We start from the raw sequence: 26,067 nt of genomic DNA on the forward strand, positions 1-26,067 counted from the left end.
GCTCACTGCAGCCTCCACCTCCCGGGTTCAAGCAATTCTCCTGCCTCAGTCTCCCAAGTAGCTGGGAGTAGAGATGGGCATTTCACCATGTTGGCCAGGCTGGTCTTGAACTTCTGACCTGAAGTGATTCGGCCGCCTTGGCCTCCCAAAGTGCTGGGATTACAGGCATGAGCCACTGCGTCCAGCCTCATTTATTCTTCTTGACAGTTATGTGAGGTAGTAGTATACTATCCTGTTTTCGGAAAAGGGAAACTGAGGCCCAGGCTCCTTAAATGGCTCACAGTCACCCACCTACTAAGAGGCAAAGCCAAACTCCAGCTCCAACAGACATGCTCCAGAGAGCAAGCTCTTCACAGCTACTTGCCAAATTGCTACAAACCCAAGCAGGACATCAACGTAGTGGGCTGCAGCTAATGCTAAAAACAAAAGCCTGAAAAAAGCGGGGAACAGAATGTTAAGTGTCAGAGTGCACTGCACGGGAAAACGCCATCTTACAGACGAACACATACAGCATGTCCGTGTGCTGGGCACATGGCGAACACTTCTTACTGTGTCATCATCAACAGAGTCTGCAAATACTCCACTACTTGACATGCTGCCCACAACGTGGAGACACATTTGTGTCCCATTCCTGCTTAGTGGTGGACGGTGACAAGCACAGCACCTCTTCCTCCTCTGGGAACTTTGTTTTCTCAGGCCTGGACAGAAACAAGGCTTAGGCAAACAACAGCCTTTTGGAGTAAGGTGCTTGTGAACACAAGGATGCATGCCCACAAATGAAATCGCATCAAACAAATCTGGTGTTTGGGAGCTCTGAGGACACGGAACGTTTCCTGGGGCAACAGCAGAGACGCTGTGGTGATAACACCTGTAAAGCCATCCCTCAGGGAAAGATCATCCGAATGGGTGTGTACAGGTATGCTATACTTCAGGGGTTTTGAGGGGAGAGAGAATAGGAAATGAAAGCAGGACCCACACAGTAGGAATGAGATTCTCGCAGCACCTGCTACTCTTGGAAAAAGCTCGCTCTGCATGAAAAGAGAAAAGATGACCATATGATCCAACAACCCACTTGTGGGTATGAACCCAGAAGCATTTAAAGCAGGATCCCCAAGAGACATCTGCACTCTCATGTTAGCTGCCACATCACTCACCATTACCAAGAGGCGAACGCAACCCAAGGGGTCACAGAGGAATGAATGGATAAGCAAAATGTGGCATACACATACAATGAAATATTACGCCACCTTTACAAAGAAGGAAATACCGACACATACTACAACATGGATGAATGCAGACAACATTACACTAAGTGCAAACATAAGCCAGTCATAGAAGGACAAATGCTATATGATTCCATTCATATGAAGTACCTAAAGTCATCAAAATCACAGAAACAAAATAGAAAGGTGGCTGTCCAGGGACAGGAGGGGGGGAGGGAAATTGGTGTTTAGTGAGCATCAAGGCCCAGTGTTACAGAATTAATTTCTAAAGATCTGTCGCACAACAACGTGAATATCCTTCACATCCCTGATCTGTACACTTAAATTTCCACCTTGCATTGGTATGAAAACCATGTTTCCTCTGGAAATCAGAGTGAAAACCGAACAGTTAAAAAAAAAAAAAAAAAAAAAAAGAACACTTAAATAATTATACGGTGTTTACCCCCAGGGTTGATCTCCTGGGTAAATAATATCTTCCATATCTCCCGGGTTAATAATTTCTATAAAAATTATGGCAATTTGATGCATGCTTTTCCATCCATTCCCCTTAGCTCCCCTCCCCACCAAAATCACATTAGTGCTTGCAACTATCTGAGGGTTCAGATACTGCTGCAATTTGAAATATCTGAAGCTATTTCTGTCTCCAAGTGACTTTATTCTTCCAAAAAATATATATTTTTGTTATCTTCCCCCATCTACTTACTTATGCATGGAAAAATACAGCCTCCACTTAGGAAAATAAAAGAAGGATCATAAAATGCCATCAAGATCTTTTACATACAATTTTATATTTATAGAAATTTTGTTGAATCATTTTCAGGGAAACTATGAAAATGCTTCTTAGCTTCTTTTGGGATTCAACATATAAAGAAGAAAAAACTCTTGAGTTCAACAAAATCATTTTTATTTTTGATTTAATATATATATGTATTTTTTGTGACGAAGTCTCGCTCTGTCGCCCAGGCTGGAGCCCAGTGGCATGATCTCGGCTCAAAGCAACCTCTGCCTCCTGGGTTCAAGCTATTCCCCTGCCTCAGCCTCCCGAGTAGTTGGGACTACAGGCTCGCGCCACCACGTCGGGCTAATTTTTTGTATTTTAGTAGAGACAAGGTTTCACCATGTTGGCCAGGATGGTCTCCATCTCCCGACCTTGTGATCCACCCGCCTCAGCCTCCCAAAGTGCTGGGATTACAGGAGTGAGCCACTACGCCTGGCCAAAAAAATTTGAGACAGTCTCACTCTGTTGCCCAGGCTGCGGTGCAGTGGCACTATCATAGTTCAGTGCAGCCCCCAGCTCCTGTCCTCAAGTGATCCTCCTGCCTCAGCCTCCTGCAGCACTGGGATTATAGGAGTAAGCCACGGTGCCGGGCCATAATTCAACAAAATAGTTCTTAAATGAATTATATATTCTACTCTAAACAGCCAGGTTGTTTTTCACATATTGGTGCAGAGGGATTTTAGGGGTAGCTGTACTTCCTGGTGTTCACGAGCTGTTCCCTGAAAACAGTCATAGACAAGGAGGCGATAAGCACCACCAGTAATTAACTGGAAACTAAACCTCAAAGAATCTGGGTGAATCACCCATGTACAAATTTAATATGACCATTCCATCCTGGGAAACATGTATATTTTGATCAAACATTTTCTGTATTAGATTCCTAGAAAAATAAGCTCAATATTTCATAATAAGTTTTCTTTTTTTTTTTTTTTTTCAGACGGAGTCTCCCTCTGTTGCCCAGGCTGGAGTGTAGTGGCGCAATCTCGGCTCACTGCAAGCTCCGCCTCCCAGGTTCACGCCATTCTCCTGCCTCAGCCTCCTGAGTAGCTGGGACTACAGGCGTCCACCACCATGCCTGGCTAATTTTTTGGCATTTTTAGTAGAGACGGGGTTTCACTGTGTTAGCCAGGATGGTCTCCATCTCCTGACTTCATGATCCGCTTGCCTCGGCCTCCCAAAGTGCTGGGATTACAGGCGTAAGCCACTGTACTCAGCCTCATAATAAGTTTTCAAGGCAACAAATCTATAATAAAGTATCACATTCTGAAAGCTCAATAAGATGTAATGACTAATTTTTAAAATACTAATATTTGAAAAGCTCAATTGGAAGCAGGATGCTGATCACATTGTAAAAAGTAGAAGGTGACTTTTAACTACTGTATTTGTTCGGCTCATTAAAATAACCAACCTGCTTTGAGGGCGTGGGTCCACCTTAATTTTCAGGGTTTCTTAAAAAGGACATTTATCTAACCCAAGTCAACCCCCTGCAATCAGATGCCTGGAAAACTTCTTTGTACTGAAATTCCTGTTACTGCTTCAGAGTTACTCGTGTTACTGCCTTATAATGAAAAAGTTAATCTTAGTGACCTAGGAATGACATAAGAATGAAGGGAAGAATATCAAGTATTCATTGGAATCTTTTTACCTCTTACCAATTTCAAAATGGTGCTATCCAAAGCAGTGCTATTCAATAGAAATAAAATGTCAGTTGTACCTGGAAACTAAAAATTTTCTAATAGCCACATTCAATTAGGTAAAAAGAAACAGGTTGGGCAAAAGATTTGAATAGACACCTCCCTAAAGTAGACATATAAATGGCCAATATGTATATGAAAGATGCTCAACCTCATTAGTCACTAGTGAAATGCAAATCAAAATGAGAAGATGCCGCTTCACATCTATTGGTATGGCTGTAATTTCAAAAGAGGGGCCAGGCGCGGTAGCTCACGCCTGTAATCCCAGCACTCTGGGAGGCTGAGGTGGGCAGGTCACTTGAGGTCAGACCTGGCCAACACAGCAAAACACTGTCTCTACTAAAAATACAAAAGTTTGCCAGGCATGGTGGTGTGCGCCTGTAGTCCCAGCTACTTGGGAGAGTGAGGCAGGGGAATCATTTGAACCTAGGAGGCAGAGGTTGCAGTGAGCTGAGATCATGCCACTGCACTCCAGACTGGGCAACAGAGCAAGACTCCATCTCAAAAAAAATAGCCTGGGCAAGGTGACGAGGTGGCTCACGCCTGTAATGCCAACACTTTGGGAGTCCGAGGCGGGCAGATCACCTGAGGTCAGGAGTTCAAGACCAGTCTGGCCAACATGGCAAAACCCCGTCTCTACTAAAAATACAAAAATTAGCTGGGTGTGGTGGCGGGCACTTGTAATCCCAGCTACTTGGGAGGCTGAGGTAGGGAGAATCACTTGAACCCAGGAGGCGGAAGCTGCAGTGAGCCAAGATCAAGCCATTGCCTTCCATGAGACTCTGTCTCGAAAAAAAAAAATACATAAAAATAAAATAAAAATAAAAAAGGAAAACAACAAGTGTTGACAAGAATGTGGAAAAGCTGGAGAGAAATTAGAACCCCCATATACAGCGGCTAAGAATGTAAAATGTAAAATGCAATCCCTATGAAAAAGTCTGTAAGTTTCTCAAAAAGTTCAGCACAGTGCTACCATATGACCCAACAATCCCATTTGTGGGTATACACCCAAGAGAAATGAAGACGTATCTCCACTCGAAAACCTGTCCACAAATGTTCACAGAATTATTTATGAAGGCCAAAAAGTGGTAACAATCCAAATGTCCGTCAACATGTGAATGGATAAAGCAAACAGCTATATCCACATAAGGGAACAGCATTCGGCCACAGGAAAAAAGTATTACTGACACCTGCTACAACACGGATGAGGCTTGGAAACATACTAAGTGAAAGATGCCAGACACAAAACAAATGCCATGTCCTGCGTGATTCTACACTACATGATATGCCCAGAATAGGAAGATCTCTAGAGACAGAAAACAGATCAGTGGTTGCCAGGGGCTGGGGGAAGAGGGAAATGGGGAGGGATTGCTTAATGGGTACACATTTCTTTCTGGGGTGATAAAAATGTTCTGGCCGGGTGTGGTGGCTCATGCCTGTAATCCCAGCACTTTGGGAGGCCGAGGTGAGCGGATCACTTGAGGTCAGGAGTTCGAGACCAGCCTAGCCAACATACTGAAACCCCCTCTCTACTAAAAATACAAAAATTAGCTGGGTGTGGTGGCACCTGTAATCCCAGCTAGGAGAATAGCTTGAACCCAGGAGGCGGAGTTGCAGTGAGCCAAGATGGTGCCACTGCACTCCAGCCCAGGTGAGAGTGTGACTCTATCTCAAAAAAAAAAAAAAAAGTTTTGGAATCAATGGTTATAGTTGCATGGCATCGTGAACATACCCAAACTACTGAGATGTATGATACATTAAAAAATGGCTAAAATAATGAATTGTATGTTATGTGAATTTTATCCCAACTTTAAAAACAAGAAACAGATGAAATTCATATTTTATTTACCCTAATGTATCCCAATTATCACTGCAAGATGTATCCCACATAAAAATTATTGAGAAATTGGGCTTGTTTACACTCAATCTCTGTACTCCAGCATATCTTACTGATATGCTGTATCACATCAGTAAGATGTGCTGAGATTGTAGCACATCTCAGCTGGGACACGCTAAGTGCTCAACAGCCACCTGCAGCTAGGGACAACAAGTTCCAGAGGAATAAGAAGGTCAGGGGAAAGAGGGAGACAGAGAAGGGGAGGGAGACAGGGAAAGCGGGGAGAGGGAAGGAGAGAGAGGCAGAGACTTGCAAATGAGTCATTTATGGCGTCCTGCTACGATTACACACTCACACACTCATTCATACACACAAACAAGACAAGCAGTGACTCCCAAATGCTTCATGCCTACAGCCACCACTGAGCCAAGTGGTGGGTCACTGGATGTATGTTCCCATAGGGAAAAGGGCACCAAGTGATGAGGAAACTAGTCCAGTCCACAAGCCTCTAGAGATGACATGATTATGTTTTGTGGGTTAAGAAGTTACACAACACAGAAATGTTGTTGTGACTGACTGAATACTTGACATGAAGGAAGAACTGGATGTTTTGGTACGATCATGGTATTGCGGCTATGAGAGAGACGATCCCACCTTTTAAGGATGTGTGCTAAAATACTCATGGCTAAAACAGCATGAGTTATAATCCCCAAAGCTTGGCACTGGATGTGTGGGGGCTCCCGGGGTCACTCTACCTTTTCATGTTTACAGTTTTCCACAATCAGCCTACACACACAGATACGCACACATAAGCTTGTCACATGGATAATTACGTCTGCAATACAATTTTTAAAAATCTTCAAGGCTGGCTTTAGAGGAAGAGAAAGGTGAATCAGAAGATGCTGAGATAAACGCGTTGTCTGGAGAAATTTGAGGTAGGTTCAGGAACTTTTAGAAGGGCAGGTCTTTGCTGCGCTATTTCTCACTTGTAATTTCCCTCCTAAAATTCAGCAATTTTCTTTTCACAGTATAGCTCCATCAACAATGATCCGCTATGACAAATGGTTTTGAAGCTCACAAATGAGGATAAAGGGAGGAAAAAGAAAAGAGAAACAAGTGACAGAGAGAGAAGGCAGCACAGGGAAGACTGGGATGGGAGAGAGTTTCATGAAGACCTGAGACTGTGCCATCCGGTTTGGGGTCTGCTGCTAATTTGCTCCTTGACTTTGGAGGCATCACTTAACTTCTCTGTGCCTCTGTTTCCCCAATGGAACCTGCGCAGGGTGGCCTCCTGAGTTTTATTTAAAAGGGGTACCTTACAGGCATCTCAAGTGGGAACCCCAAAAATGTGGGCATGGATCAGAGTGTGAATGAGTGTGTGTATGTGAGTGTGAGTTGAACTGAGTGTGAGAATACCAACAGGAGAGGGGTGGCTGTTTACGGCACAGAGTCAAATGTCAGCGTAAATGGTAGGATCCTGGTCAGAGAGCAGCCGAGGAGACTCCAGGGCAGGGGACACAGACGGGCCGAAGGGCGGGTCTGGACCTGCAGCTGTGGGAGAGTGTGCACAAGTCACCAAGTTTACATGGAAGGGCGTGGGGAGATTAAGCGTAACTCTCTACGAAGCTTCAGAAAACACCACCTATCCAGGAAAACACCTAGTACACACAGACACTGTTGCTCCACACCCAGAATAGCTCCTGCCAACACATGCCTGTGTTGTTACACAAAGGGTAACATCCTCCCACCCCGTCCACCTCGCAGCTTGGTGGGTGTGGGAAAGCACCCCGCTGGGAGGGCGCAGGACCCGCCGTGGGATCACCCGGGTGCCCAGCTCGGCAGAACAAGGTTCATGAGGTGTGGTGACCATTGCAGAGATAACCACAGGGTTGACGGCGAGGGGGCCTGAACCCAAGACTGGCTCACACTCTCCCCCAGCATCTTCTGGGCAAGGCACACTGCAGGTGCTTCGGGGAAGGAGGAGAGAGGATGGGCAGGAGGGAGAGCGGAGGAAGAAGAGAGGAAAGGATGGCGAGGAGAGGGAGAGAAAGGAGAGGAGAGGGAGAGAAAGGAGGACAGAGGGAGGGGAGGAGGGAGAATGGAGGGAGGGGAGAAGGGAGAATGGAGGGAGGGGAGGAGGGAGAATGGAGGGAGGGGAGGAGGGAGAATGGAGGGACGGAAGGAGGGAGAATGGAGGGATGGAAGGAGGGAGAATGGAGGGAGGGGAGGAGGGAGAATGGAGGGAGGGGAGGAGGGAGAATGGAGGGACGGAAGGAGGGAGAATGGATGGAGGGGAGGAGGGAGAATGGAGGGAGGGGAGGAGGGAGAATGGAGGGAGGGGAGGAGGGAGAATGGAGGGAGGGGAGGAGGGAGAATGGAGGGAGGGGAGGAGGGAGAATGGAGGGAGGGGAGGAGGGAGAATGGAGGGAGGGGAGGAGGGAAGAAAAGAGGACAGAGAGAAGGATGGAGGAAAGGGATGGAAGGAAGAGGAGAGAGACAGAGTCTGGAGGGGAGGAGGGCAAGAGGAGGATGGAGGGAGGAAAAGAAGGACAAAGGGAGAAGGGTAGAGGGATAGAAAGGAAGAGAAAGGATGGAGGGAGGGGAGGCAGGAGGAAGGAAAGGAGGAGAAGCAAACGGGAGGCTGCCCTTGCCTCTGAGAACCTGCCACACTGCCTCCTTCAGTGGCAGCCCGCTCCTGTGGTAGGCTGAGATAGTGCCTGAGAGCCATCCCACCTCAATGCAGGCCCTTCCCACAGCTTACAGGCACCTATTTCCCTGTATCAAATCCTTCCTGCTTAAAATAGAGGGGTGGTTTCTCTGTCTACACTGACCCCAGTACACTCACTTCCTCATCTTTGTCCAGCACTCAATGGTACATGAACACAGCCTGCACATGACTGGGCACAGGCCAGGGCCGAACAGAACAAATACCGAAAGGACTGACAGAACTGGACCCGGAAAATCGGTGAGAATAAAAACAGAAAAGCTGCTCTAGAACTCTGGATTCCTCAATCACAGGGATTAAAGGTGATAAGAGACACCACGTTTATCTGCACAAGACTGCTCTGGTTCCCCAAGAAAATCAACCCTCCAGAAGACAATCGTCACATTCTCAGGGGCACAAGCAAAGCTGGCCCAGAGAGAAGACACTGGAACCCTCTGAGGACTGCATCTGGCCACAGGAGAACGCAGTCTGGCGGGGCCAGTGTGACGAGCAGACCTGGCAGCCCCCAGCAGCCCCACGCCGGCCACTCTCAGGTCCCGGGAGCCTTCCATGACCTCTCCGGCTCTCACTCTCTCCCCCTCTGTCTCAAGCAGCAAGAATGACTGTCTCCTAAAGAAATTAAGTGAGAAATTAAATATGTTCATGTCGGGCCAGGTGCAATGGCATACACCTGTAATCCCAGCACTTTGGAAGGCCGAGGAAGGTAAATCACAAGGTCAGAAGACCAGCCTGGCCAACACGGTGAAACCCCATCTCTACTAAAAATACAAAAATTAGCCAGGCGTGGTGGCGCGTGCCTGTAATCCCAGCTACTCGGGAGGCTGAGGCAGGAGAATCACATGAACCAGGGAAGCGGAGGTTGCAGTGAGCCAAGGTTACGCCACCGTACTCCAGCCTGGGTAACACAGTTGAGACCCTGTCTCCAAAAAACAAATAAATATGTTCATGTTACAAAAGCACTCTGAAACTCTAAAGCAGAACCAATGACCAGACTTGTGAATTATTTCCTTTTGAAGAGGCAAAATCCTTCAGCAAAAGTCACTCATAAACAAATACCATTGCACGTGAGAGAAGCGACCCCATCTCAGGCCCAGAGGACACTCAAGAACGCATTCCATGAACCAACTCTTTACAAGAGGAAAGCACTGTAAACACCTCAGAGCCTCCTCGTACCCCAAGTTACTGTGCAAGAGGAGAAACCGGGCAGCTCCCTGAAACCACTGGGACGTGGGTGCAGGTCACACAGGCGAGCATGGCCACAGTGAGGCTGAGTGCCCCCTGCACTTTCCCCACTCCCTCTTTAAGCTTTTCTTCTTCCGGACACAAAACGATAAGCAAGTCACCAACACCTCTGTTCTTCCACTCAGCAATCATTCTTTCTTTACTCCGTTGCTCCTCTTCAGGAAAGATACAGGAACTCTATTTTCATGACAAAGGAACTGTTGCTAAAACATTATTTTTGCACCACTGCAATGTTAATGCACATATTTTAACAAAGAAGTAAAACGCATAAATGTCGAAGTGGATGCGCAGCTGCGAGAAACCAGCCGAGTGAGAATGTTACAAGCGCAAATGCCGAAAATGAAGCCATTTGTGACTCGAACTTTTGGCAAGCAAAAACGAACACATTAGCAGGAAGATGTGCCTTTCCCTTCACAAAGTGCTAGTGAGTAATTCAGGGTCTCCCAGACTCTTCCCCAGGCATTTCAGAGAGCAGGTGATGCCACCCCCAAGCCTTTGTGGCCACTGCAAGAGGGGACTCAGGATCTTTTGAAGTCTTCAGACCCAAATTATGATGATGATGATGATTTTTTAGATGGAGTCTCACTGTTACCCAGGCTGGAGCGCATGGCGTGGTCTTGGCTCACTGCAACCTCTGCCTCCCAGGTTCAAGCCTCAGCCTCACAAGCAGCTGGGACTACAGGCATGCACCACCACACCCAGCTAATTTTTGTATTTTTAGTAGAGATGGCATTTCTCCACGCTGACCGAACTCCTGACCTCAAGTGATCCACCAGCCTTGGACTCCCAGTGCTGAGATCCCAGGTATCAGCCACCATGCCTGGCCCAGATCCAAATTATTAATCAGCCTCTGTTAACAACATAAAAGTATGAATTAAACCACTCTATTCCCTCCTTAGGAGATAATGCTCACCTTTACAAGTGAATCTCCACTGGCTTTTGCCAAAAACTAAAACCCAAGTATCTGTTTTTATTTAGGCCCCTTAAAAACTTGTTTTATATGTACACATGTACGAATCTGTAAAAAAGAAAACAGCATTTCACCAGTGGTTGCGTGAAGATTATTTCTATGCACACGAATGAGGTAGTTTAAAAACATGACCACAAATCCACTGACACTACTCCTAAAGGAGGAGTCCAATTCCCCTGAAGTTCAGGGCAGCCTTAGTGACTTGCTTCTAATGAATGTAGAAGTGACCACGCTCACTTCCAAGGCAAGGTCAACAAAAGGGGCTGTGGGTTGAACAGCGTGCGCCTGAAATTCATGTCCACCTGGAACCTGTGAAGGAGCCCATGAATGACCTCATTTAGAAACCAGGTAGGCCGGGGCGGGTGGATCACCTGAGGTCAGGAGTTCAAGACCAGCCTAGCCAACATGGTGAAACCCCATCTCTACTAAAAATACAACAAAATTAGCTGGGTGTTTTGGTGGGTGCCTGTACTCCCAACTACTTAGGAGGCTGAGGCAGGAGAATCACTCGAACCTGGGAGGTGGAGGTTGCACTGAAAAAAGATCGTACCACTGAACTCCAGCCTGGGGCAACAGAGTGAGACTCTGTCTCAAAAATTAATTAATTAATTAATTAATTAATTTAAAAAAAGAAACAAGGTCTATGCAGACGTACTTAAATGAAAATGAGGTCTCTAGGTGGGCCCTATCCAACATGACTGGTGTTCTTAGAAGAGGAGGAGAACAGGCGAAAAGACTGAGAGGCAAGCAGGCCATGAGAGGTGGAAACTGCACGAAATTGTACCTACAAGCTGAGGAATGTCAAAGGTGTCAGCAAATGCTAGAAGCTAGAGAGGCGAGGAAGGGTCCTCCCATAGCCCTACTGGCACCTGGATTTCGGGTTCCTAGCCCCTAAAACTGTAAAAGGACACATTTCTGTTGTTTTAAGTCATCTAGTCTGTATTAATTTGTATGCAGCCCTAGGACACAAACACAAAAAATGACACAGCTTCCTCCCGCTGGCCGCGTCTGCTGTGAGCGAGGATGCTAACTCCCAGGACCCAGCCCTATGCTGAAAAAAAGCCACGCCGCCACGTGGAAAAGGGAGTGTAGGTGTCTTGGTCCTGGCCCCTGCCCCTGCCCAGGTCTCAGGTGACAGCTGCACTTACTGCCGGGCCCCTGAGTAAGGGACTCTCTGGATCACTCTAACCTCAGCCTTCAAGGCACCCCAGACATGGAGCCCAGAGTAGAGACAACCCGTTCCCACCGAGCTTCCCCAAACTGCAGATGCGGGAGCAAAACACATGTTTGTCATGGGTTTGGGGATAACCTCATATGCAGTAACAGATAACAGAAACAACACATGTATGTCTAAATTTGCCAGAACCAAACGTATGTTTTATGTTCAAAACATAGTTACCAGTCCCAGCTGGATATCAGAGCAGTCTACAGAAGCTCCCTTCTGCAAACAGGTATGCAGAGTCTCTCATCTGGAATCACACCTCTCACTGTCTACTTACAAAGTAGTTGCCTCAACTAAGATAGTAAGGCACGATAAGCCAACGATGTCGGGGTTTGTTTGTTTGTTTGTTTTAAACAATATGCAAAAGCCAGAAACGGTTAAACATTTTATCATTTAAAGAACCCCACTTATATTCTACAATTTTTCATGGCATATCTACATTTATAAAAGCGTAAGTATAAGTAGTAACTGATAAAAGCTTACGTGTAATCTGTATTTTTTTTTTTTTTAAGAAAGGGAGTGGAGAGTTCTCAGTAGCTAATTTCTGGGTGAGAACTACAGGTGAATTTTTCTTTTTTGTTTTCAAATTTGCCCATAATAACATTATTTTAATTAAGGAAAAGCCAACTTTGTTTGAAAGTTACTTAACATATGCAAATCATTGCAAAAGAAGGCTTGATATCCTTTCTTATACACAGAAAAGGAAGCGTGGTGCTTCCACTAAGTTATATAAATTCTCATGAACTTGCACAACTGCAGTGATGCAGTCAAACCATCTTCACCGGACCTACTGCTGCAACAGACAGGAAGGTGAAAAAGAAAGGAAATGGAAATGGCAGCTCAGTCCCCAAGATTCAACAGAGTCTCACTCATCTGAAGCATTTACTCTCGAATAAGCACAGTCCGCAGGATTTGGTTCAGATTAACAAAACACAATCTAATTAACCCATTAATACTCTGGCCAGTGGATGGATTCCTTCTGTGTGAGGTTCCTCCTCTCACCCAATGGGCTGTGGGTGTGGGGTCATTAAAATGGAACACACATGGCCACCTAGCCTCCCACATGGGCAGGGTGTTAGCTGAGGCCAGCAATGACACCTGTCATTTTACATCTTTATCTCCCAACACTCTTCCCAACTTAGGTGGGACTTGTCACACCTCCACATTCCTTTTCTAATCCTGTGATCGCAGTCCTCTACATGCTGAAATGCCGCCCTTCTATCCTTCTCTAAATTCCATTTTAGTCTCCAAAGCTCAAAGCCAATCTTTTTTTTTTTTTTTTTTTTTTTGAGACGGAGTCTCGCTCTGTCACCCAGGCTGGAGTGCAGAGGTGCGGTCCCGGCTCACTACAACCTCCGCCTCTCGGGTTCAAGTGATTCTCCTGCCTCAGCCTACCGAGTAGCTGGGATTACAGGCGCCGCCACCACGCCCAGCTATTTTTTTGTATTTTTGGTAGAGATGGGGGTTTCACCATGTTGGCGAGGCTGGTCTCGAACTCCTGACCTTGTGATCCGCTTGCCTCAGCCTCCCAAAGTGCTGGGATTACAGGCGTGAGTCACTGTGCCCGAACTAAAGTCAACCTTTCTAGGAAAAAAAAAAAAAAAAAACTGTTAACTACTTTAGCCAGTACCCATCTCTCCTTTCACATAACTCCAGCTGCTGTTAAAAACTGATTATTCTCACCAGGCACAGTGGGTCACGCCTGTAATCCCAGTACTTTGGGAGGCCAAGGTGGGCAGATCACGAGGTCAGGAGTTCAAGACCAGCCTGGCCAAGATGGTGAAACCCTGTCTCCACTAAAAACACAAAAATTAGCCAGGCATAGTGGCACATGTCTGTAATCCCAGCTATTTGGGAGGCTGAGGCAGAGAACTGCTTGAACCTGGGAGGTAGAGGTTGCAGTGAGCTGAGATCGTGCCACTGCATTCCAGCCTGGGCAACAGAGCGAGACTCTGCCTCAAAAAAAAAAGATTATTCTCTAGATATGTGAGGGAATCTTATTTTTCTCCAAAACAGCATTCAAGCTGCTAAGGACACAGGGCCCCAGGCACATCCTAGACATCCAGTAAGTACTGGCACACGGACTGAGATTCCCATTCATTCATTTACCATGAACTCAAACTTTTACTAAGCACCGGTCTCAAACCCATGAGATAAGCTAACTGATCAGGTGTATAACTTAGATTGGAAGAAATAAGAGTGAAATACTACACACAGAAATGTAGGGCCAAAGGATCTGATCTGCAGGCCAGGAAACTGTACAAAGTGAAATATAACAGCAGGAACAACGTTCTGTGGCAACAGCTAATAAAAATGAGAGCATGCACAATCATCCAGCTACTTAATGTCCAGGTGTATCTCTGTATCTTTCCATTCCGACTCTTTTAACCATGACTCACAATGATAAATTTATCTTGTGATTCAGTACATTTACACACATATATACATATATACACACATATATATGTATATGTACACATGTATATTTAGAAACAGGGTCTCGCTCTGTCACCTAGTCTGGCATGCAGTGGTCCAATTATAGTTTATTGAACCTCAAACTCCTGGGCTCAAGTGATCCTCCCACCTCAGCTTCCTGAGTAGCTAGGACGACAGGCACGCAACAACCATTCCCAGCTACTTTTAAATTTTCTGTAGAGACAGGGTCTCAGTATGTTGCCCAGGCTGGTCTTGAACTCCTGGCCTTAAGCAATCCTCCTGCCTTAGCCTTCCAAAGCACATATTTTTTATATAAAATGCAACAATGGTGGTCAGGCATGGTAGCTCATGCCTGTAATCCCAGCACTTTGGGAGGCCAAGGCAGGTGGATCACTTGAGGCCAGGAGTTTGAGACCAGCCTGGCCAAAATGGAGAAACCCCGTCTCTACTAAAAATACAAAAATTAGCCAGGTGTGGTGGTGCAGGTCTGTAATCCCAGCTACTCGGGAGGCCGTGAGAATCGCTGTGAGGTGGAGGTGGAGGTTGCAGTGAGCCGAGATCATGCCACTGCACTCCAGCCTGGGCAACAGAGTGAGACTCTGTCTCAAAAAGGAAAAAAAAAAAAAAAAGCAATAATGGTTTCATAACACAATAGTTAACATATATAATAACACTCTAATAGTTTTAGTTTTTTTAACACGTGGGTCATTATCCACTAAATTATTAAGCATAGCTCACTATAAGGTCCCAAACTGTAGTTGGCAAACACTGCAAGCTTGGAAAAACCCCAGGTGCCTGAAGCGCACTGTATGAGTATACCCACTGTACCTTCTTCTCAAGGAGTAAAAAACTAGAAACAACTTAAAGGCTCACCAGTAAGCAGTGGGTCAATAAACTGGGGTATATTTATACAAAGAAAGAGGGTACAGCAGCTAGAAAGAATGAACTAAATCTATAAAATCAATAAAGACCTCAGAAACAACAGTGACGACAAAAAGCAACTTACAGAATGATAGAGTAACCAAACATATACATTAAAACACAGAAAAAATAAACATGTTGTTTATGAACGTGTATAGTAATAGTTCAGGAATAAAAGCTACAAGCCGGGCGCGGTGGCTCAAGTCTGTAATCCCAGCACTTTGGGAGGCCAAGACAGGCGGATCATGAGGTCAGGAGATTGAGACCATCCTGGCTAACATGGTGAAACCCGGTCTCTACTAAAAAATACAAAAAAAACTAGCCGGGCGAGGTGGCGGGCGCCTGTAGTCCCAGCTACTCAGGAGGCTGAGGCAGGAGAATGGCGTAAACCCGGGAGGCGGAGCTTGCAGTGAGCCGAGATCCGGCCACTGCACTCCAGCCTGGGCCACAGAGCAAGACTCCGTCTCAAAAAAAAAAAAAAAAAAAAAAAGAAATATAAGCTACAAAGACAACCATTAACATTCACAACAGTGGTTGTACAGGCAGGAGGGAAAGGAGGGAAGAGACAGAGAAGGGGAACCCAGAGAACCTTGACTGTATTTATGATGTTTTTTGCTTTAAATAATATCTGGGTGAGGGGCACTCAGGTGTGAGCTTATTATTCATCTGACCTCTCTGCATGTCCAGCTATTTCATAAGAAACCCACTTTATGTCTCATGATGTCACCATCACACAGCTGTTGAGAAGCTCATGTGATGTCTTGCACTTGCCCACCCCCTCTGGGTGACATTCTAAGGGGTATCTGAGCAAGCCTGTCTCAGTGCTGAGGACCTCGAGATTCACGTATACTCAAATCCTAGGTGAGCTGGCCATTTTGGGGAAAAAAGTAGGGATCAGTAAGTTTCCAATCGGGTACAGCTTCTAAAAACATTCAAGGATTCCAGTAAATGTGGGTGAAGATGAAAGAAATACCTTAGAAAAACAAGTATTAACTCAATTACTTTGTAACAGCTTTACCAAATTACATTTAGATGAATTATAGTCAGGCATTGCTTAACGATGGAGATACGCTCTGAGAAATGCATCATTATGAGATTTTGTCTTTGTGCAACCATCATAGAGTGCACTTATACAAACCTAGATATTATAGCCTACTACACACCTAGGCTGTATGGTACAGCCTACTATTCCCACGCTACAAACCTGTACAGCACGGGACTGTACTGAATACTGCAGGCCTTGTAACACAGTGGTAAGTATTTGTGTATCTAAGCATAGAAAAGATGCAGTAAACCGATGGTATTAGAATTTTATGGGTCCATCATTGACCAAAACATCATATGTGGCGTGTGACTGCATATCTCTTAATTATAATGCCCTTTAATTTTTAAATCACTTCACTGAAGAAGAGTAAAAAGGAAACTGGGAAAAAAAAAAAAAAGATGACCTTGACAATGTATTTTTATTTCTTTTTTTTGTTTGTTTTTTTTTTTTTTTTTGAGACGGAGTCTCGCTCTGCCGTCCAGGCTGGAGTGCAGTGGCCGGATCTCAGCTCACTGCAAGCTCCGCCTCCTGGGTTTATGCCATTCTCCTGCCTCAGTCTCCCGAGTAGCTGGGACTACAGGCATCCGCCATCTCGCCCGGCTAGTTTTTTGTATTTTTTAGTAGAGACGGGGTTTCACCGGGTTAGCCAGGATGGTCTCGATCTCCTGACCTCGTGATCCGCCCATCTCGGCCTCCCAAAGTGCTGAGATTACAGGCTTGAGCCACCGCGCCCGGCCGCATTTTTATTTCTAAAAGTGTAATTCTGCAAAACACTTGATCTCAATCACCAGTTTCTGGATCAGCTAGCTGTTATCACAGTGGTCTGGAAATTTAGAAAAAAAAAAAACCATGTATGAATACGTGTGTGTATGTCTGTGTATGTGTGAGATCTTTAAAAAAAATTCTATATTCTGAGGCCAAACATCCAGAGAGTCTGATCCAGTGTAATTTTTAATCTGTATTTTGTTCATAAGCTCGCAGGTGGTTATCATGAGCAGCCAGGCGAAGGAGGATTGCTCTGAAACAACTTCCATAACAAATAAGGTCAAAACCCTAAGCTGGGGTGTAAACAAAAGCTGTGTTGATAAGCTGAATGGATCATTCTGCATCAGAACACCAACAAGCTGCAGAGACTTACTTTCGGGGGGGCACAACTCCCCAGGCCAAAGGTGATTTCATCTTCCATTGCCCAATTCCCCACACCGCTCCCGAATCTTACAGAGAAGGGGGAAAGGCACCAAGGAACCGCAGGAGACTCAGACTCTGCCCTCTGCTCCACCAAGGAACATGGCTCCTTATGACTCAGAAGCCCAAACAAGGCTTTCCCCAGCATTCTGCCAACCACTCAAACCTGTGCTGTTCAATGAGGCCATTATTTAGCTATTTACATTTAAATTAGATAAAATTCAATTCTTCAGTCCCACTAGCCACGTTTCAGTTATTCATCAGGCTCATGTGGCCAGTGGCTACTGTACTGCACCAGCACACACAAACATTTCTGTCATCACAGAAAATTCTATCAGACAGGGCCGACCCAAAGCAGTAATTTCATTATGAACAGGTGTTTGTTCACATTTTCTCTGATGATAGGTTTGGTTTTCAAGCTTTTGTCCAGCCCCCCACTTGAGGGATACAACACCCACCCGAGTGACAGTGACTGCTGGAGGTGAGGAATGCTGGCAGAGACAGGCAGGGAAATCTCTAGGTCAGATGTAATTTGCAAACCACCCCCAGCCACAGGTCCCCACACCCCACCTCCTCCTATGGCTGAGAATCACCATGGTTCTTAAAAAATTTTTTAAGGAGCCTTGTTCCAGTTCTAACCACAAATGCTAACCTTCTAAGATTTAAAAAAAAAAAAAAAGAGACAATGTAGAGAAAAGTATTTAGGTGAAGGATCAGCTCATTCACGTAGCCAAAACTAGAGCTAGTTAGAACACAGCGGTCTTTGGAAGCAAGGAGATATAAAGAGGATGTTTTTAAAGTTTCTACTGTGAAGTCTTTAATGCAGACGAAGGTAAACAAGCTAGTATGCTGAACTCCCACGTACCCATCACCAGCTTCAGCACTGACCAACTCAAGCCCACCTGGTTTCCTCTATGCCGCCTCCCCTCCACCTTGGTGCCCTTCAGGTACAAGCAGCCAAGAAGCTGTGTCCACACTGAAGGAAGAGGAAGGCCAGTGTGCAGGGGCGGAGGCTGGCCAAGGGGCTCTCTAGGGTCTAGGTGTTAAGCAGCTAACTCTCTGAGCCTCCGTTCACTAATAAAATGAGCCCCAATCTCATCACACTGCCGGGAGGAATTCATGAAATGGTCCCTGTGAAATGCTCAGCCTCATGTCTGGCCAAGCACAGGCTCAGGAAACGTCCACTCCAGTGGCTGGTGTGGTGCCCGTCATCGTTCTCCTTCCGCAGCCCCGCCACACTGCCTGCTCTTAGTTCCACCTCCCTCTGTGTCTTCCTAACTCTTTTGAAAGCTAGCACAATTTGGTTTCAAGGTTTCAATATGGGAGGAAAACAAAAAAATCTGCTATGGTCTGAGTGTGGGTGTCCTTCAAAATCCATACGCTGAAACCAAATCACCAAATATCAAATGGAGATGATAATGTCAGAAAGTGAGGCCTCTGGGAGGGTCAAGCCCTCATACACAGGATTAGTGCCATAAAAGAGGCCCCAGAGAGCTGCCTCGTCCCTCCCACCAGGCAAGGACACCACAAGGCGGCGGCGGCCATGAACCCGCAAGTGGGCCCTCACCCGATGAATCTGCCCTTGTCTTAATCTTTGACTTCCCAGCCTCCAGACCTGTGAGAATAAACATTTGTTTATACGTTGCCCAGTTTATGACATTTTGTTACAGCAGCCTTAAACAGACTAATTCTCTGTTCTATTAAATGTCCATACAGAAAGAGATAATATTATCACCGCTACCGTGGTGGCTTACGACTGCACCCACCACTGCTGCTGTGATCACGGCCTCCACTGCCATTGGCACAATGAGGCAGAATAATACCAACCACCAGCTGCTGAGCTTCCATTCTACGTTGAGCACTGTGTTAAACGCTTTATCAACATTATCCCATTCAGTCCTCACAGGCACCCTGTGAGATTCCTTTCTCATTTCCACTTGACAGTTGAGAAAATAGATCCAGAGAATTTAAGTGACTTCCCTAAAATCACACAGCTGAGGAAACTTTAAACCCAGGTCTGCCTGACTCAGAAGCTCCATGCCTCCCACCACCAAACCACAGCTAAAATCCTCCTGCAGCTAAGGTTTGATGTGAGAACCCACCCTTGCTCACCAAAATGAAAAGACATTTATATCGCATATTCTATAAGAGAAAAACTGTGAAAACAGACTCTCTTTTCAAATAGCTACTTGATGCTCTTTTTTTTTTCTTTTTGAGAGATGAGGTTAAAGGGGATTTCAGGAGCACAAAAAGCGTATCTGACCAGTGAGAAAAGGAAAGAAACATAAAGAAGCACTTTATTACTATAACATTATGAACAATTCCCAGGGAAGAAATATGAGCTTGCAAATACAGGAAAGTACTCCGCAAATTAAAAAAAAAAAAAAAAGTACTTCTTGCATTTTAAATCAGTTATGCGAGAAAAGTCTGAGTCCCTTCCTGGAAATAATTCATTTTCTGAGACAATTCAAGATAATGGAAGTTGAGCTACAACCTTCTTCCAATAAATTAGCCACTCCAGAGAGAGGTACATGTATTATAAACGCCAAATTTTTCAGGCCGGGCACGGTGGCTCACACCTGTAATCTCAGCACTTTGGGAGGCCGAGATGGGCAGATCACCTGAGGTCAGGAATTTGAGACCAATCTGACCAACATGGTGAAATCTCATCTCTACTAAAAATACAAAAATTAGCTGCACGTGATGGCACATACCTGTAGTCCCAGCTACTTGGGAGGCTGAGGCAGGAGAATTACTCGAACCCAGGAGGCAGAGGTTGCAGTGAGCCAAGACGGCACCATTGCACTCCAGTCTGGGCAACAAGAGGGAAACTCCATCACAAAAAAAAAAAAAAAAAAAAAAGCCAAATTTTTCTAATTAATAAGTGGCCATGAGTTTGATGCACTTTGGGACAGGAGATATTAGTAACTCACACAGTTACACAATTTAATAAACAAAATATAGCCATATATTCCTACACAAGAAAACCAGGCCGGGCACGATGGCTCACACCTGTAATCCTAGCACTCTAGGAGGCCGAGGCAGGCAGATCACAAGGTCAAGAGATCGAAACCATCCTAGTCAAAATGGTGAAAAACCCCGTCTCTACTAAAAATACAAAAAGTAGCCAGGCATGGTGGCCGGCAGCTGTAGTCGCAGCTACTCAGGAGGCTGAAGCAGGAGAATCTCTTGAACCCAGGAGGTAGGGGTTGCAGTGAGCCGAGATTGCGCCACTGCACTCCAGCCTGGGTGACAGAATGACTCCATCTCAAAAAAAAAGAAAAAAAAGAAAACCAGAAAAACTGACACATAAAGCTTAGATATTTTAACTAGCAGGAAGCCCCTTTTAATCTACGCAGGATTTGTTGGGTTTATTCTTAGCTTAAAAGCCAGTGTGCAGTACCCTACTTTCTCTGTTAGTATTTAGTAGAGTCTGCCTCTCCTCTCCATTAGATACTTGGAGGGCACAAATATCATTCCTCTGAGATATAAGCACCTGGCATAAGCCTGGCACAGAGTGGGTATTTAATACATGTTTGTAGAAAGTGGAAAAAAAAAAATCAATAGGAGAGAGAAAAAAAAAAAAAAAGCCAATAGGACGAATCTGAAATTGTTCTTCTGCATTTCTCCTGTTTATTACCATTGCAAAAGGCTTCACCGCAAGCCCAGCCAGGGACTTGGAGGGAAAAGGGGGAGAATGCCCACAGCTTGATCAACGGGCTCTTTCCACATAATTACATAAACCTAAACCCAGCCGCTGGCCCATCCTCCTGCCAAGAAGAAACAGACAATGTAGACACCATCCCTTAGAAGAGAACTGAGAGGAAACAAAGCAGGCCTTGCCTTTTCGTCCTGGTACAGCTTGTTGACACTCTCCAGCTGGAAGTTGTGGCTGGACTGGATTTTGTCGAGCTGCTCCCGCTGCTTCTCCAGCTCTCCCTGGAACTCGTTCTTCTTCAGCTCCACGGCGCCTCTCTCCGCGGCCGCCCTGCGGACCCTGCCTTCCAGCTCCATGATCCGTGTCTACAAGGAGACCACAGCGTTAGGGCTGATGCCAAGTTACCCACGGAGCCTGGACCAGCTGAGTGCCCTCCACAAAGACCACCCTGGGGCCCAGGGCCAGCACCAGCCTCATATACACGAGTGCCCAAGGCTCTGTGTTTTAAGTCAACTGTAAAGAAGCTGGCACAGGTTCTTCTGGAAAAATGGTCTCTGTCAGTGTAAGTGAAGGCAGGCTCCATGCACTCACACCACGCTTCCCACTGGGTTTTCGTGAGGCTTAAATACGCTAAGTGCATAGAATGCCTCATGCTTTACCTGACATGAGATGATGCTCAAATATTTAGTTGTCCTTCTCCGCTAACAAAGCACTTAACAAATCTTTAGCAGACATGATTTCTGAAAACAGATTCAGTTCTCCAACCCAGACAAGCAGACTTCATCTGCCCAGAGAACAGGAGCTCCTGTGGAAGCTGAGACACAGGGAGTACAAGCCCAGGAGGATAAGTGTGAGAACAGGACAAAGCGCAGACAGGCTGAGGTGCCACGGCTAAGCCCACGCGGGTTGGAATCCCTGCTCCACCTCAGCCTCTCTGTGGCTCAGTCTGACACCCTGTGAAATGGGGAAAGTCAAGTCCCAACCTTGTAGGGTTTGTGCACCAAAGGAGTAATTTGTGTAAAGTACTGTGGAAGAGAAATTATTCTGACATTTATTAAAACGGTAAGAAAGACTACTCAATACGATTGCGGTAAGAGAGGGAAACTGTGCTCAATGCTGCACAAATCAAACACAGCTGGGGATTTACAGTCAACGAGCGAGCACAGTGCGGGGAGCCGGTGCATGGAAATTGCCCTCAGAGTAGGGGGATTCTTGCTAAACTGGCCTAACGAGATTCTTGCTAAATGCAGGCCAAGGACTTAGACAGCAAGGGTAGGGATGAGGAACCTGGTCAAGGATCAGGGGTAGAAGGATGGCTTAGCGGGATCCTTTGCTATGACTCGGCTGGGCACGCCAAAGACAGGGAGTGGGAGTTGGGAGGGGCCAAGATCAAGGCCTAGTCAAGACAACGGCTCAGAAGGGCCCGATTCAAGTTTGATCAAGAGGACCATCTCTGTCACTGCTCAGCACCGTACCTGACCCATGACTGCAACAGTAAATGAGAACCTTAAAATTATCATTATTAAATGATGAAGATAAAGATTGGTACCTTTAAAAACATATTTCTTACACCCATCATCCAAGCACACTTCCAGTACTGCTCTTCGATATCTTGTGCACTGGAGGACCGCAAACGACGGACTGTGGCCAGTGTATGTAAGCAGGCTGTCTTCCCAGAACCACCCCAGTAGCTCAAATGAAAGCTGTTAACTCACAGGAAAAGCAGGGAGGGATACAACCGCAATCCTACACAACCACAGGGGGGGCCTCTCCCACCCAAAGCGGAGCCGCTTGGGGTCTGACCCAGGGCTGTGGGGGTGTGCAGAGCCCTAAACTCACCTTACAGCATGTGCCCTGTGCAAAATGCCCTGGCTGGCAATGAACAACAAACGCCTCGGACCCCATAACAAAATAAACAAAACATAAACATAAAATAAACATAATAAACAAAACAAAACACCTGGAGATCCACGCTCCGGGAGCTCGCAATCCAGTAATTGAAGCCCAAGACGATGATGCAGGCCACCAGGGCGGCCAGCACGAGCGGCGGCGACTTCATGCTGCGACGCCCGTTTCCCAAGCCCATCATCTCAAAATCAGCACTGAGAATCTGCCAAGTAAAAGCAAATAAATACGCGTCAATGCTAGTATTTATCATCTCCAAAGCAGACTGTATCATCCTTACAACAGAGAGGGAACGGGTCTTGCCAGGAAGCATGGGCTGGTAGCTGCTTCTTGATGTGCAAAGCTGTCGAGGGAGAAGAATATTCGGACGGCACGCACAGAGCCCACGGTGCTGTGCACCCAGGGCAGTGTGGCCAGCTCCCAGGACAGGCTCAGAGGAGCAGGCACCGCCCCGAAACCTGTCACAGATTAGCTCGAGACCTGGGGCAAGACATGATTTCTCTTACACTTCAGATTCCTTCCCTGTAAAATCCTTACCATACTCACCTTCCCGACAGAGTTTGAGAATTAATCATTTCTGTAAGCAGCAATGTTTGAGAAGTAATCATTTCTGTAAACACCAATAACAAATATTAAGTGCTTCCGCATCATATTAGAAAGAGTATATTGCTCATTACTCCTCAGAGACAGCTTTTTGCTTTGAGTCCTAACAAGGGAGGTTTTTTCACCCTTGACGGGATTACTAATGACAGCCAATTAAAGCATTTCTCAAGCAAAGCAGAAAACCCATTCTAGAGGTGAATGTGAACCTCCCCCGCCTCCACCCATGTACATCATTATTCAGGCACAGCCCTGGCTGTAGAAGTGTCTTCTCCTTCATGACACACAACAGAAGTGGGAGGTGTGCCATCTGCCTGAAGTCACTGGGAAAAATGTGTTCCATCTTCGGATCTGAGATGGAAACAAGGCATTCACTCCACGCCAAATGAGAGCACCTTGTCTTTCGAACATTCATTTCTCACTTTAGGGACCGTATCTGTGCAACTGCTGCATCGTACACCTCATGTCAGGAAAAACAGTGACTCTGTGTGAGAGCTACAGAGTGCACAAAAATACAGCTTAGAAGAAAGACGCCATAAATTTCGTTAATGGGCTTCAATTCAAAGCCAGGTCTGGCCGGCTGCAAGCACTGGTCTCCAGGAACAAGGAAACTAGACTTTTCCAAACAGCTTTTGCTGAGCCAGATAAAACAGAACCTTATCAGAGTGAGAGCGGTTGCACTGCAACAAATAGCCTTTGAGCACAGAGCGCCTTTCACGCCAGGGGTGTCTAGCAACAGAGGAGGGAAGGGAAGGGGAAGAGGAGGGGAAAAGACAAAGGATGGGGAGGGAAGAGGAGACCACCGAGGATTCACCTGCAAAACACAATTCTTAGCAGTGAGAACATGGGAGAGCTGATCCTCACCCGATGGTCTTTCCAAGTGGGTCACCAAAAGACTTCCTCTTTAACAGCTGGCTACTAGTATGGGGGCCTGCCCAGAGATAAAGCAGCAATCTAGCCGAATCATCTAAAATAAAGCACCCCCAAAATTACCATGGGTGGAAATTCTGACCTGCGCTCATGTCTTACCAGCTTCTGGCCTCTTAGGATGAACGGGGAGACAACGTTTTTCTTTCAATTATCAGCTGATATCAGCAAGCACTGAATATACTCAAGGAGCATAAGTGCAGACACAAGAAACTTCTAGAAGATTCTACAGATCTGCTGAAAAAGTGTCTTCGTTGTGCTATCGTATCTCATTTTGATCACAAGAGTCTCTTTTTTGACTCTTAAGTGTTTTAAAATTTTTATGTATTTATTTTAGAGACGGGGTCTCTGTCACCCAGAGTGGAGTCTTTTCCAAATGGCTTTTGCTAAGGAAAAAATGGGAAACTACACACAGTAAAGTATAAATTGGCCGGGCACGATGGCTCACGCCTGTAATCCCAGCACTCTGGAATGCCAAGGCAGGTAGATGGCCTGAAGTCAGGAATTTGAGACCAGCCTGGCCAACATGGTGAAACCCCGTCTCTACTAAAAATACAAAAATCAGCCAGGCATGGTAGTGCATGCCTGTAGTACCAGCTACTCAGGAGGCTGAGGCAGGAGAAAAGCTTGAACCCAGGAGGCAGAGCTTGCACTGAGCCAAGGTCACACCACTGCACTCCAGCCTGGGTGATAGAGCGAGACTCTGATTCAAAAAAAAAAAAAAAAGTATAAATTGCATCTCCCTCATCTGGGTCTTTCTATTCCAATGGTCCTCAACACTCAAGGGGCACCAGCATCACCTGGGACACTTTTTTTTGAGATGGAGTCTCACTCTGTCACCCAGGCTGGAGTGCAGTGGCACCATCTCAGCACACTGCAAGCTTTGCCCCCCAGGTTCATACCATTCTCCTGCCTCAGCCTCCAGAGTAGCTGGGACTACAGGTGCACGCCACCAAGCCTGGCTAGTTTTTTGTATTTTTAGTAGAGACAAGGTTTCACCGTGTTAGCCAGGATGGTCTCGATCTCCTGACCTCGTGATCCGGCTGCCTTGGCCTCCCCAAGTGCTGGGATTATAGGCATGAGCCACCGCGCCCAGCCTGAAACTTTTTAAAATATCGATACCTGGGCTCCACCACTGCATTTCTTTTCTTTTTTCCTTTTTTTTTTTGGAGACAGGGTCTCACTCTGTTGCCCAGGCTGACATAGCTGCCCAGTGATGCGATCCCAGCTCACCGCAGCCTCAACTTCCTGGGCTCAAGCGATTCTCCCACCTGGGCGTACCAAGTAGCTGGGATTACAAGCGTGCACCACCATGCCAGCTAATTTTTTCTATTTTTGTAGAGACGGGGTCACACTACATTGCTCAAGCTGGTCTCAAACTCCTGGGCTCAGTGATCCTCCCGCCTCAGCCTCCTAAAGTGCTGGGAGTACAAGCATGAGCCATCACACCTGGCCCCCACCCCTGCATTTCTAATTCAATGGGGTTTAGAGCAAGGCCCAGATATTGGTATTTTTTAACCTCCCCAGGTGATTCATATGTATAGACACTATTCTAGATGTTTCTAGATGCATATATAAGCATCAATATATTTACTTTAATCCAAACAAGATCATACCATTCACATTATTCTGCAAATGCTGCTTATTTCTTAGTAACACATCTTGCCTCCCTTTTTTAGTAGCACATTATGGTTTGCTC

The 26,067-nt window shown here is 46.1% G+C and overlaps 1 protein-coding gene across 4 annotated transcripts in view; it reads right to left on the reverse strand.

The window, feature by feature from the left end:
- GOLM1 (golgi membrane protein 1) overlaps nucleotides 1-26,067 on the reverse strand; it is a 75,130-nt gene that overhangs the window by 31,131 nt on the left and 17,932 nt on the right. For all 4 annotated transcript variants that reach the window (XM_074017755.1, XM_045373026.2, XM_074017754.1 and 1 more), the window contains exons 2-3: nucleotides 22,897-23,046; nucleotides 21,122-21,301 (exon numbers count right to left, since the gene is read on the reverse strand). In XM_074017755.1, coding sequence (XP_073873856.1) covers nucleotides 21,122-21,301; nucleotides 22,897-23,025 — 309 coding nt within the window. In that variant the 5' untranslated portion in view covers nucleotides 23,026-23,046. The remainder of the gene's footprint in view (nucleotides 1-21,121; nucleotides 21,302-22,896; nucleotides 23,047-26,067) is intronic.

This window comes from Macaca fascicularis, chromosome 15 (genome assembly GCF_037993035.2).
Source record: "Macaca fascicularis isolate 582-1 chromosome 15, T2T-MFA8v1.1".
NCBI classification, from domain to species: domain Eukaryota; kingdom Metazoa; phylum Chordata; class Mammalia; order Primates; family Cercopithecidae; genus Macaca; species Macaca fascicularis.